General features: G+C 42.7%; 2 protein-coding genes across 3 annotated transcripts in view; both read right to left on the bottom strand.

The window, feature by feature from the left end:
- Positions 1-1,047, bottom strand: part of tmem104 (transmembrane protein 104) — a 58,557-nt gene extending 57,510 nt beyond the window's left edge. The window contains exons 1-2 of the mRNA XM_083897118.1: positions 885-1,047; positions 425-491 (exon numbers count right to left, since the gene is read on the bottom strand). Coding sequence (XP_083753244.1) covers positions 425-469 — 45 coding nt within the window. The 5' untranslated portion in view covers positions 470-491; positions 885-1,047. The remainder of the gene's footprint in view (positions 1-424; positions 492-884) is intronic.
- A 2,864-nt stretch (positions 1,048-3,911) lies between these two features.
- On the bottom strand, positions 3,912-12,670 carry LOC310932903 (NLR family CARD domain-containing protein 3-like). Of its 2 annotated transcripts, none has more exons than XM_083896302.1 (7): positions 12,502-12,670; positions 11,569-11,771; positions 9,413-11,207; positions 6,682-6,855; positions 4,803-4,979; positions 4,466-4,639; positions 3,912-4,111 (listed from the first exon to the last, which is right to left on the bottom strand). In XM_083896302.1, exons 1-7 carry the CDS (start codon positions 12,657-12,659, stop codon positions 4,102-4,104), a joined length of 2,691 nt encoding a protein of 896 aa, XP_083752428.1. In that variant the 5' UTR covers positions 12,660-12,670; the 3' UTR covers positions 3,912-4,101. The 2 variants fall into 2 exon arrangements, with proteins under 2 accessions (XP_083752428.1, XP_083752429.1); XM_083896303.1 differs by having other exon boundaries at positions 9,413-11,204.
- Between the last annotated feature and the right edge of the window lie 1,769 nt (positions 12,671-14,439).

Below are 14,439 nucleotides of genomic sequence, written 5' to 3'. Positions count from 1 at the left end.
CATCGGGAAATTGAAGTTTGTAAATGGCGCCAAAATCCATGGAGACAATCTGTAGTTGGATGCGACACCGCTGAGTGGTTTGTTAGGTTTGAGTCACTGAAGTCGATGACAAAACAAGTGCTTTCGAACACCGGTGACACAAAATAACACATTTTAACTGACCGATGGAGTCAGATGCTGCGTCATAAAATCACTGATTTTCTCTATGGACTTTGGCGTGGTGTGAGAGAACTGTACAGTTTACTCAGCGAGATAAACTTCTTCCATTTCCTGACAGAAAAGGCTGTTTATGCGCAAGAATAAACATATTCTTCAGATATGGTAGATTTAAGCAGATTTGAAAAGCCGTCAGACAGTTCAGACAGTCTGCTGCTGAACTTCTGTCTGATTATGAATTAATCACAGGATTCTGTGATATACTCACAAATGGAGAGTAGGGCTCCCCGCTCTCTGTGATTCCACCTGCCATGGTTTATGACACTGGTGTTGACCTGTAGGAGGGAAAAGCAGCATGAGACATAAACAAAATCAAGATAAACAAAAACCAACGGTTGTTGCATGGAAAAAGAACTCCATTCACATTACGCTGCACTTTCGAGCTCACGTTAATGTCAGCACGAAGGCGCACAAGTTAAACACTTCATTCCACCATTAGATTACATTTTGAAGAGCATTTTTCAAATCGGCTTCAATTGAATTATTTTTAAATTAAATGAATTGAGTTTGACTAGGATCATAACTAATCTGTGATCTGAGCCCTTGTTCGGCGGACTTCAAGGCGGCAGCGGCTGGTTCACCGGCGTTATTTCATTATTGTTAAAGTTTAGATAAATGTGGGTTAATCACCGATGCTAACGCTAACGTAACGCGTCATTTTTTCTTACCTGCTTCCCAGTGTGTTTTGCTAATGTGCTAGCGGCTGCTATAGGCTAGCAGGGCAGCTTGGAGCTGTCAGCCGGGGGGATTGGATGCTCACTCGCGGGCTGAATGAGCGCAGAGCCCCGTCTCCTCGCTAACATGAGCCGCTGTGGTGTCACACAGCTGGAGGAAAGCGGAATCGCCTTCCGGGGAGGCTAACGAGGCTCCAACGTTCAGCAAACAGACAGTAAACTAAAACTAAAGCACACACCAGATGACCTGTCCCTTCACCGACACCAACCAACAACAAACACTCACCTTTCCGGTGTGTGTTTTTTCAAAATAAAAGCATCTGTGCTGCGAATTATCAGCGTAAATATCTTATAACCAGAGCAGACCGAGATTAGAGTTTTAAAATCACATTCCGTGAGCGCATTTCATGTTTGTTTAAGTACAAGAATCACGATATCGCCGTCAGTATGCGTGGCCGTGCTTTTCCATGATATGACCGGTAAAAGACAGCATTTATTGTGACGTTCCGGATGTCTTCAATCTCTCCTCGCCGTACTGCTTCGGTGACAAACTACGACTAGCTTGTTTTGCCACGTGTCACGTGACGCGTGTTCACGTCACGTGATATTCTGCTGCGCGTTGACGTCAGCGACGTGACGTTGACAGGACGACGTTGGGAGGATAATAAAGAGAATGAGAGAATAATAAATGAATGGCAAAACGAAAAGTTTAATGACGTAATTAAAGGTGAAAATGATCAACTGAATGGTTTATTTAATTCACCGTGGCTATTAGTTTATGTGTGCTTTTTTACGGGTATCATGTTGTTTTCTTGGACGCTTTTTGTTTTGATTTTCCATTTATGCTAACAATCAAAAATGTTAAAATACATTTGTAAAATACAAGATGTTGCTGTCACAGAACTCAGGGAATTTATTTATTATTATTATATAAGAAAATAATAACAACAGTAAGTAATATTATGATGATAAAATAAACAATTCCATTTGAATATTAACCATGAATGTTTTGGTGTCGTTGCTATGCTTTGTGTTTTAAGTTGGATGTCAAAGTTCAAATTTGTAGCTGTTTTTGTGTGCGTGATTTACAACCTACCGTTATAATTACTATTATGGTTAATAATCATCATATCATCAATCATAATAAAATATTAAAATAAAGTCAGGCCAGAAAACCTGCAGACTCATGATCATTATTAGGAACAATAACGTGTTAAAAATAGTTTCATAACTCCAGATTCTTTCACTAGTTACATTACCTTTGGATTACTCCAAGACATCCCCTGAGACGTAACAGTGTAAACAAAACGCCTGAATCAGCATGAATCTTTATTCTGAAAAGAGGAAGTGCACACCATCTCTTTTATGCTCTTTAAAGCGGACCTAGACCGGAAGTTCCAATTAACGCTGTTTTTTGGTGTGTATCTGCATCATTACCTTGTTTAAGAAGCCCTGAAGGTTCTAAACAAACAGTTCAGCCACTGCTGAGAACACTGTGTTTTATTGTAATCTCGGGCTCAGCGTAAAAAACGTAAACGGCGGTTCTCCTGAACAGCAGATCCTCCTGCTCCGGGCACTAGTCCGGGCACATCCGGTTGCGTACATTGAACCACAGAAGAAGAATAACGTCCGTTGTGGAGGTGTTTCACGAGCGACAGTGTCTTCAGACTCTGGGTCTGACTCTGGGTCAAAGGTCATCAAAGGGACTACGGCGGGTAGTCGTGAAGAAGCTATTTTTAAACACTGTTTTGATAATGAGGAGCAGTGCATCCACCGTTTCAGAGGGGGGCGCTGTGCTTCTGAGAGCGGATGTGCTGGATAGTACTGGCCAATCACAAGACTCTGGCCAATTCTCAATTACCATACTTGTGCGTACTTGTCCGTACTTGTAAAAACGTCATCAGCCTCAGTCCAAGTTCTGTTCCATTTCTCAAGAACGCGAGCAGCGAGTACGGTTCTCATACCCGGAAGTGTTCTCGCTCCGCCCATTTTACCAAGTATGCATCTGGTGGTGACTTGAGCGTACTTGGGAAAGCCATATATCCCAAAATGCATTTCGGCGGAACACAGCAGGATAAAATACAAATATAAACCTGAAATAAATATTTTTCTGTGTCCCGGAACGCAGTTTTGAAATCATTTGAGGCGAGAAATTAGTCATTTAGAATCCAAACATGTGGTTTGTGTAATAAGATATGACGTATTTATAGATTGACAGCGGCGCTGTCGGAGGTGATCAGCTCCGCCTGTGTGGACGCTCGGTGCTCACAGTAACCGGCACAGAGCAGCGTTACCTCGGCCTGTTCTGATGGAATGATCCGCTGGTTCAGACGGCTCCGTCATTACATACTTGGTGTGATCGATAGATTTGTTGTTGACATGTTGTTTTGTTTTTAATGCAAACGTTTTGACCTGAAAGTGTGAAATTTTGTTTAATATTAATGTTTAATTTATTGTAACTTTGAATGTTAGATTTATATTAAAGTCGCACTGTCATTGTATATGTATTTACATATAATGGACAATATTTTATAGTGTATAAAATATTTAAAATGTGAAAATAACAACAATATATGTATTTATTAAAAGTATTTTATATGTTCATTCATCAACACTGTAGGTGGCGGTAACGAGGTTTATAGATGGCGCCACCTGCCATTCAAACAGTAGAACAAGGAAGTACGCTGCTGTTCCAATTGAAGAATCATGCTCGTGTACTCCCATGTTTAGCAAGTATGTACTTCAGTCGTACTTCTCAAGTATGTACTTTCCAAGTAAGCAAGTACATACTGGCATACTTGGGTATTGAGAAACGGCCAGTGTCTTCTGGGGGTCAGAGTTCACTCTGAAACATCGTGGCTGACGAACAGTCAGAAAAGAGGATTTCAATCGGCTTTTATGGTTTTTGACCATAAAAGCAAGTAGAAGTAGACCTCCATAACTAACATTTATGTACAACAGGACCACTCTATGTGAGCTTTAACTCAATAAAACATGTCACAGAAAAATGTGTCGGAAGAAACAAGAACAAGGTTAAACATTTTGTGCAATTATGAATTTGTTCATCAACATCAGCAAATACAACGTGAAACAAATGATTTGTATCTGTAATGTGTAACGCGTTACGTTACTGCGTTACAAATGTAATCTGATGACAGTAACAGATCAGAAGGACTCAGGATGAAGATCATCTTCATGAAGACCATCATCATCACTTCCACCTGTTGAGAGAAGAGGAGCAGAGTCAGAGTGAAGCAGCAGAGACTTCGTGTTGTTTACGAGTGTGTGTCAAAGTGGTGCAGAATGCCTCAGTGGCGCCCCCTAACATGAAACCCAGGATGACAAAGCTGAAACTTATTTGCACCAAATTCAATGTAACAGCCCAAGACCAACAGGGAACATGGCCGACAAAGGAAGTCGGCCATTTTTAATTTTTTGTCCATGGCGACTTACATGTTGGATGAAAAATTTAAATGTTTTTCCATTTGCCTGATGTTGTAATTGTGATTGTGATTGTATCAGGAAGTGTGTGTGTGTGTGTGTGTATGTGTGTGTTTGTGTGACACTCTACTGACCACACAGTCTCCAGTCTGTAGTCTGGAATCTTCATAAGATCAGACAGAGGCTTCACTCCTGAATCCTTCAGATCGTTCTCACTCAGGTTCAGTTCTCTCATGTGTGAGGAGTTTGACTTCAGAACTGAGGCCAGAGAAGAACAGCTGATCTCTGACAATCTGCAGCGACTCAACCTGAATAAAGAATAAAAGATGAGACTTTAGACAACGACTGTGTGTGTGTGTGTGTGTGAGAGAGAGAGAGTGAGTGTGTGAGAGAGAGAGAGAATCAAATGAGTTTAATGTTAATACAATTAAAGTTTAATAAAACAACAGCAGCTTCAGTCAGTGAACTCACCACAGAGTCTCCAGTCTACAATGTGGACTCTCCAGTCCAGAACACAGCTGCTTCACTCCTGAATCATGAAGATCCTTGTTCCAACTCAGGTCCAGTTTTCTCATGTGTGAGGAGTTTGACTTCAGAACTGAGGCCAGAGAAGAACAGCTGATCTCTGACAAAAAGCAGAGACTCAACCTGAATAAAGAATAAAAGATGAGACTTTAGACAACGACTGTGTGTGTGTGTGTGTGTGTGTGTGTGTGAGAGAGAGAGTGAGTGTGTGTGAGAGAGAGAGTGTGTGTGTGAGAGAGAGAAAGTGTGTGTGTGAGGGAGAGTGTGAGAGAGAGAGAGTGAGTGAGTGTGTGTGTGTGTGTGTGTGTGTGTGTGTGTGTGTGAGAGAGAGAATCAAATGAGTTTAATGTTAATAAAAGGAAAGTTAAAGGCGCCATATGTAAGAATGTGGCCAAAAACAGTTACTACATTCAAATTCAAAATACCGAGGTCTTTTAGGTTTCTTTTTCTGATGTAACTGGCAACCCGTGGTTGCTCGGCAGCTGAGACTCTACTGACTGCAATGATTGGTAGACGGCGGTAGGTGGCGCCACATGACGCCAAAACATGATTTGCGGTCTGCAAAATATTTTTTTAAGGGTCCCATATTATACCCTATTACCCCAAGTTAAACTAGGTCCTGATGCCCTAATGAACATGTCTGTGTCATGCTTTAGTCAAAATATCATAAGGATGAAGCACAATAGCAGTTCAATAACTCTGCCAAAACAGCCTTTTTCAAAACACTCGGTTTTTGTGCCTGATCATTTACATGTGAATGAGACCCAGGTAAACACACATCCACTTCTTCCAGGGGAGTGTCGATCTAACTTACTATCCACAGCCATACTGTCGCCACTTATCACCTATTGTCATGCACCGTCGTCACAACCCCCGCTCCATATACCCCATAGTAATGTCCGTTTACCTGTTGTTACTGAGTTTCACCGTAATGCATAGAGTGACCACGATTTTGGCTTCTCGCGATCATAAAAACATTAGAATCGAAGAAAAACGATTAATGCACCGCGCCGCGCCGCGCAGCGCAGCGCCGCGTGTATGTAAATTCCTACACTGGAAAAACACCCCGAACGCACCAGTGTCACCGCAGCTGCATTTGCTGCAGGCACGTAAACTGGTGCGTTCAAGGTGTTTTTCCAGTGTAGGAATCTACATACACGATCAACAACAAAGGGCTTGTGAAGCTTGTGAACACCCTTTTCATAAATAAAATATATCCACTGGACCTCTGAGGCTGGAAGTTTGTGTAAAACACTGTGCTCCGCTGTGCAGCCACTCTTCCTCCCTTGCCTGCAGTCTCGTATTTCACAGGGACAAGGGGGAGCTACGGAGGAGCTGTGAAGTACTCTGTGAAGTACTCTGTGAAGTACTCTGTGAAGTACTCTGTGAAGTACTCTGTGAAGTACTCTGTGAAGTACTCTGTGAAGTACTCTGCCTGGCGGGGTGCCAACATTCACGGTGAAATGCTCGCTATGTCGTAACTCCGCGATAGGTTTAAACATCGCGTGTTTTATCACCTATACTTACACTAAGTGGAACCACTAAAACATGACTGAGTCTTGTTTTTTCACATTTTGGGGACTGGTATGTCCCCCTGTCCCAAATATCAGTACTAAAATGATTAAAAAGTTGATTTTGCACAATATGGGACCTTTAATGCAAATATTTTGTCTGTACTGTTGTTGTTGGTGAGTTGAGTTTGTTATATGAACATTATTCCTGAGTCTCTGTGACACATTAGGAGGATTTTATGACCAGTTGATTTAGATTTATTACATAATGCACCTTTAAATAAAACAACAGCAGCTTCAGTCAGTGAACTCACCTCAGAGACTCCAGTCTACAATGTGGACTCTCCAGTCCAGAACACAGCTGCTTCACTCCTGAATCATGAAGTTTGTTCCCACTCAGGTCCAGTTCTCTCATGTGTGAGGGGTTTAACTTCAGAACTGAGGCCAGAGAAGAACGGTTGATCTCTGACAAACTGCAGTTACTCAACCTGAATAAAGAATAAAAGATGAGACTTTAGACAACGACTGTGTGTGTGTGTGTGTGTGTGTGTGTGTGGAGTTTATTAAAGCCTTATATAAAATCAACAATAATGATGATAATAATAATACTAAAGCAAACAGAGCATCCGTATCAGAATAGTATCGTATTGGCATATTTTTTTATTTTTTATAATTTTATCAAATTTTTTGCCAGCTCTGACATGTGTTATCAAGCACGTTCAGTGGGTCAAATTCCCTGCAGAGAAAAATAATAAGAATTCCTCAAAGAACCATAAGTCCTCGCACTCTGTGGCGCTTGGTCCCTAATAATAATAATATAGGAAGGATGCACCGAGAATTCAGCAGCCGAAACGTATGAGCCAAAAATCATCCGATGCCTCAGTTGTTCCTTTAATTGCAGCGTCTTCTACACAAAGGTTGAGACGGAGCACGGAGTGAAAACGATGAAAAGTGCTCTCTTCTTCTGTCAACACGTTTTACTAAGATCTACTCTGATTCCCTGCACTTCATCACGACTGTACTGATCCACATAAAGATTATAAAAAGCTGCGTGTAGAGAAATGATTCAGACTGTGTTGGATACAGAGGAGCGCAGGAGGGACCATCGGTGCAGGGGCGGTGATAAAAAAGGCACCTCTATAAAATAATATATAATATTACAATGGCTTGACTTTAGTGAAGTACACACAGTCCCAGCCATAACAACAAAATTAGTTAAAAAAAAACAATGGGGCAGAATTGGCAGAATCATGTCTTTCGATTTTGTTTCCTGATTTTTTTTGTATGCCAAAAATTTTAATTTCGATGCATCCCAAGTTTTATTGTTGTTGCCAATAAAGATGTTACTTGTTCATGTGTTCCCCCAGCTGCTTCTCTGAGCAGAGCAGGAAAGTTAACCCTACATTAAAGATTATCAACTACTACAGAGGCTTTTCACCTACGTCACGTTCAGGGCAGTAAACCGGATGCGCGGCCATATTAAAAGGTACTCGGAGGCTGCTCGGAGGTAAAAACTGCGATGGATAAATGTCTGAAACCACAGAAAAGCTCCTCAAAATGCATAATACATGCAAAGGCATAAAGGGAAGGACTTGGTCCGCAGGAAAGGGCACGATATTTGGAAAAGTTAGGGTTTATTGGTGGTGCAGATCCATACGAGTTGGGTCCGAGTCTTCCGTCTATTGCGTATCCTGATATCATCAATAACGTCTTTATTCAAACTAACCTTAACTGTATGATATCATGAATACCCAAGGTGTAACATTTACCAAGAGTTTTTCATTTCAAGGACCTACAGTTTGATATGCATTAGCCGTGAAAACCCTCTATTATGTAGTTATACATGCAGTAATTCCTCATTTGTTCTCTGGGCTCGCATTTCTATTAGCTTCCACTTTAGTTTAAAGGTGACATAGAGTGATCCTGTTGCACATATATGTTAGTTATGGAGGTCTACTTACATATATTAACTTGTTTTTATGGTCAAAAACGGTAAACGAGCCGATTGAAATCCTCTTTTTTCCGACGGTGTTCGTCAGCCGCGATGTTTCAGAGTGAACTCTGACCCCCAGAAGACAGAGTCTTGTGATTGGCCAGTACTATCCAGCACATCTGCTTTCAGAAGCGCAGCGCCCCCCTCTGGAACGGTGGATGCACTGCTCCTCATTATCAAAACATTGTTTTAACAGTGTTTAAAAATAGCTTCTTCACGACTCCCCGCCGCAGTCCCTTTGACGACCTTTGACCCGGAGTCAGAACCAGAGTCAGAAGACACTGTCGCTCGTGAAACACCTCCACAACGGACGTTATTCTTCTTCTGCGGTTCAATGTACGCAACCGGATGTGCCCGGACTAGTGCCCGGAGCAGGAGGATCTGTTGTTCAGGAGAACCGCTGTTTACGTAACTATTACGGGATTTTCAGTGATCTCGTTGAGCCCCGAGATTACAATAAAACACAGCGTTCTCAGCAGTGGCTGAACTGTTTGTTTCGAACCGTCAGGGCTTCATAAACAAGGTAATGACGCAGATACACACCAAAAAACAGCGTTAATAGGAACTTCCGGTCTACTTCCGCTTTAAGGATTTCTACAAAGATTTTTCTAGATCTTGACATGTTCTAACTGTATGTGAAATACTAGAATTCTTAGTTCTAGGAACCTGTGACTTTGTACCTCTGTAGATCCACTGTGATCTGTAAGTTGTTATGCACATGTGTAAATGGTAAACTTAAGCATTTACAGCCCTGCTCTAATCTGACCATAGGTGAGAGTGAGAGGCCTGTGATGGACTGGTGAACTGTCCAGGTCTATCACCCTGTCAGCTGAAACACAGCACCGTCCACGACCCTCATGTGGAGGATAAAGCTGTAGAAAATGGATGGATGTTTTCATTCAGTTCAAAGCAAGAATCACAACCAGCTGATAAATCTGAACTTTGAACTTTCATCATTTAAAACATCTGCAGAAAAACAACACAGCTGACTCACAAAGTGAGAAGCAAACCATTAATCATCACTGATTGATGAAGTTATTGTCTGAACTTACTGAACCTTCCTGCAGTTCCTCGCAGCTGGAATCAGTCTGTGTTTTCCCTGGTCTGTTGTGTTGTACTCGTCCAGGTTCAACTCACCCAGAACCTCCTCAGACATCTGCAGCATGTAGGCCAGAGCTGAGCATTGGATCTCAGAGAGTTTCTGTTCTCTGTTCTTTGACTTCATGAACTCTTGGATCTCCTGATGCACTGATTGGTCGTTCATCTCTGTCAGACAGTGGAAGATGTTGATGCTTCTGTCAGGTGAGATGTTGAACTCGTTCATCTCCTTCAGGTTCTCGATGACTCTCTGGATGATTTCTGGACAGTTCTGAGTCTGACCCAGCAGACCTCCTAAGAGTCTCTGGTTGGACTCCAGACAGAGTCCATGAAGGAAGCGAACAAACAGGTCCAGGTGACCATTTCGACTTCGAAGTGATTTCTTCATGGCTGCTTTCATGAAGACATCTAGAGAAGAGTAATCATCATCATCATCTTGTCTGAAGAATTCCTGCAGTACCTCTGTCTTCCTGTTGGTGAAACAGTGGATCATGTAGACTGCAGCCAGAAACTCCTGAACGCTCAGATGAACAAAGCAGTAAACTGTTTTCTTGAAGATCACACTCTCTCTTCTGAAGATCTCTGTACAAACTCCTGAGTAAACCAAGGCCTCTGTCACATCAAGACCACACCGGTCCATGTCTTCTTGGTAGAACATGATGTCTCCTTTCTGCAGATGTTCAAAGGCCAGCCTCCCCAGCTTCAGAAGAACGTCCCTGTCGGCCTCCATCAGCTCCTGTGGACTCGTCTCACGTCCTTCCTTGTACTTGTTCTTCTTCCTCTTTGTCTGAACCAGCAGGAAGTGTGAGTACAGGTCTGTCAGGGTCTTGGGCAGCTCTCCTCTCTGCTCTGTGGTCAACATGTGCTCCAGAACTGTAGCACTGATCCAGCAGAAGACTGGGATTTGACACATGATGTGGAGGCTCCTGGACGTCTTGATGTGTGAGATGATTCTGCTGGACAGATCTTCATCACTGGATCTCTTCCTGAAGTACTCGTCCTTCTGGTCCTCAGTGAAGCCTCGTACTTCTGTTACCCTGTCAACACATGTAGGAGGGATCTGATTGGCCGCTGCAGGTCGAGAAGTTATCCAGATGAGAGCTGAGGGAAGCAGATTCCCCTGGATGAGGTTGGTCAGCAGCACGTTGACTGATGACCTGTGTGTGACGTCAGAAACCAGCGTCCTGCTGTTGAAGTCCAGTGAGAGTCTGCTTTCATCCAGGCCGTCAAAGATGAACAAAGGTTTACAGACAGCGAGCTTCTCTGCTGTGACCTTCTCTAATGTTGGATGGAAAACATGGAGCAGAGTGAGAAGACTGTGCTGCTGATCTCTGATCAGGTTCAGCTCCCTGAACGAAAGCAGAATCAGCAGATTCACATCCTGGTTTTCCAAACCCTCGGCCCAGTCCAGAGTGAACTTCTGCACCGAGAAGGTTTTTCCAACACCAGCGACGCCGTTGGTCAGGACCACTCTGATGCGCCCCTGCTGGTCAGGTAAGGCTTTAAAGATGTCGCAGCACTTGATGGGAGTGTCCTGGACCATCTTCTTCTTGGAGGTGGTCTCCAGCTGCATCACCTCATGTTGAGTATTGACCTCTTCACTCTGTCCCTCTGTGATGTAGAGCTCAGTGAAGATCCTGTTCAGGAGGGTTCTACTTCCTCTTCCTTCAGTTCCTTCAGTCACATGTTCAAATCTCCTCCTCAGACTGATCTTATGTTCATCTAGAACCTCCTGCAGACCAACATCTGCTGAAAGACAAGAGACAAAGTCAGACTGAAGAAAGAATCTGAGCAGCTGAGGATTATTTTCATCAGGGACAGAAAAACTCAACTAAACGTCTGTGATGTTGTTGTTTTATGTTGTTTGTTGTCAAATGAAAAACTACAGTCATTTTCACTCTAATGACTTGAAGAACTTTATTGTGAAAGACCGAATTATTCTAAAAGAACTGTGATGATTGTGAAGGAAAGAGAATCATCTGCATACAAGAGAACAATAATGATAGAAAAGCAGGAAAATCAGTGTAAACCATCCTTTCATGGTCTTAAATTCTGATACTGTTTGACAGAAAAGTCCTGAAGACATCAGCAGAGACATGTTCAGTCTTACCCTGTGGTCCACATCCTGTCCTGGGTCTTTGTCCACACTGAGGACAGCAGGAGACTCCTGGTGGACCAGACTGGTCCCAGTATGAGGAGATGCAGCGTCTGCAGAACTGGTGACCACAGCTGGTGGAGACTGGATCCTTCAGGACGTCCTGACACAGAGGACAGTGGGACGTCTGCTCGTCCACAGGAACAGCAAACTTGTGTCTGTGAAGACATGTCTTTATTACTAACATGTCAGGGACAGGTGGACGTGTGTCTGTGAAGACATGTCTTTATTACTAACATGTCAGTGACAGGTGGACGTGTGTCTGTGAAGACATGTCTTTATTACTAACATGTCAGTGACAGGTGGACGTGTCTCTGTGAAGACATGTCTTTATTACTAACATGTCAGTGACAGGTGGACGTGTGTCTGTGAAGACATGTCTTTATTACTAACATGTCAGTGACAGGTGGACGTGTGTCTGTGAAGACATGTCTTTATTACTAACATGTCAGGGACAGGTGGACGTGTCTCTGTGAAGACATGTCTTTATTACTAACATGTCAGGGACAGGTGGACGTGTGTCTGTGAAGACATGTCTTTATTACTAGAGACAGACTGAATAAAAACCCTTCGTCCTTCGTTTGTTTGTTTGTTTTCCTTCATGAACTGAAGCAAATGTTGACCTCAGTGATGACTGGGGACATGAGACAAACCTGTCCTTGAGTTTATTGTCTTACAGCTGTCTCACACTCTCTCATTATCACTTTCATCAGATTCTGAATCTGTTCCTGCTTTCAGAGCTGCACTCAAGTTTGGACATTTCCCTGAAATTGTTGCTATGACAACAGGTGGTCATGGGTGGCCTTTCTGTCTTTGTGAGGACACAGAGGTTTGGTTGTAAACCTACACTTTTATGAATTTGACTCCACAGGAAATAGTGTCTCTTACTTTGTCTCTGAGGCTCCAGGTTCAGGACTGAAGCCCAGAGGTTCTCCCATAGACTGGTCACTTTTGAAGCCCAGAGGTTGATCCATAGACTGGTCACTTCTGAAGCCCAGAGGTTCTCCCATGGACTGGTCACTTCTGAAGCCCAGAGGTTCTCCCATAGACTGGTCACTTTTGAAGCCCAGAGGTTCTCCCATAGACTGGTCACTTCTGAAGCCCAGAGGTTCTCCCAGAGACTGGTCACTTCTGAAGCCCAGAGGTTCTCCCATAGACTGGTCACTTTTGAAGCCCAGAGGTTGTCCCATAGACTGGTCACTTTTGAACCCCAGAGGTTCTCCCATAGACTGGTCACTTCTGAAGCCCAGAGGTTCTCCCATAGACTGGTCACTTCTGAAGCCCAGAGGTTCTCCCAGAGACTGGTCACTTCTGAAGCCCAGAGGTTCTCCCATAGACTGGTCACTTCTGAAGCCCAGAGGTTCTCCCATAGACTGGTCACTTTTGAAGCCCAGAGGTTCATCTTTCTTCAAAGACAGAAGGTGGAGTCCTCGAGACTCTGCTCTGTCCTCGTCCTCCACCACACAGCCACTCATTTTCTGGACTTCAGTCGTTCTAAGAGAGAAAAACAGACTGTGAGCTCACACACACACACACACACACACACACACACACACACACACACACACACACACACACACACACACACACACACACACACACACACACACACACACACACACACACACACACACACACACACACACACACACACACACACACACACACACACACACACACACACACACACACACACACACACACACACACACACACACACACACACACACACACACGCTGCATAATGAGGACTGGCTTGGTGACAAAGTGAGGACCAGCATTTCCACTTTATAAATCAACACAATTACAAATATCTACTTAATGAATGACATCTACAAAGAACTACTGGTTGCAGTACCATAAAATGTAAGCAGGTGGAGCCCCAGAGCAAAAAGGGCTGGAAAACTTTTTCGATTTTTTTTTTAAATTTTTGATCCAAAATTTTACAAAAACTTATATTATGTCGACCACATTTTTTTTTTTTTTTAAATTGACCAAAAAAATTTGGTCCAAAATTTGACAAAAAACATTTACATTTTTTTGGGGAAAAAACTTTACAGTCCAAAATTTGACAAAAAAGTCATACTATACTATGTCGTCCAAAATGTGAAAAAACAATTTGACCCAAAACTTTTGGTCCAAAATTTAACGCCATACCATACTATACTATACTATACTATACTATGTCATCCAAAACTTGAATAAAATAATTTGAATTTTTTTTTTGAAAAAAAACATTTTGGTCCAAAATTTGACAAAAAAGTCATACTATACTATGTCGTCCAAAATTTGATTTTTTTTTTTTTTTTTTTTTGACAAATCGAGTATAGCATGTTCTAGCAACCTAAGGAAGGGATTTCAATGAAAACAAAGTGAGGACCGGCCAAAATGACCTCACTTTGTTGGTTAAAAACCCTCACTGGTCCTCAGTATGCCGCAAGTACAAGAACACACACACACACAGAAGCTTTGAGCTCATTTTCCTGACCTGCAGTTCGAGAAGAGTGAAACCTTAAAGGTCCATTTATTCTCAAACTGAAGAGTGTCAAGGTCCAGTTTGGCTTCTGAAAATCCTCTGAGGTCCACACCCAAACCTTAAATCATGACCCTGATCATGAGAACACGGGGATAGTCCACTGGGCTCCATGTCATATTTGAAAGGATTATCTTCACAACAGAGTCGTTTAGTGTAATTAATCAACAAATAATTCAATACTATAGTTTTATACTTTTTTATAGTGGTTCCCCAGCTTCTCTCGTGTGACCACTCCCCGGCTTCAAGGCCTTATCTGACGGATAAAATCATCAAAATCAAGAAGACCCGGA

The sequence above is a fragment of the Microchirus variegatus genome, assembly GCF_963457635.1.
Source record: "Microchirus variegatus genome assembly, chromosome: 10".
Classification (NCBI taxonomy): Eukaryota; Metazoa; Chordata; class Actinopteri; order Pleuronectiformes; family Soleidae; genus Microchirus; species Microchirus variegatus.
This window is presented reverse-complemented; position numbering and strand designations above follow the sequence as displayed.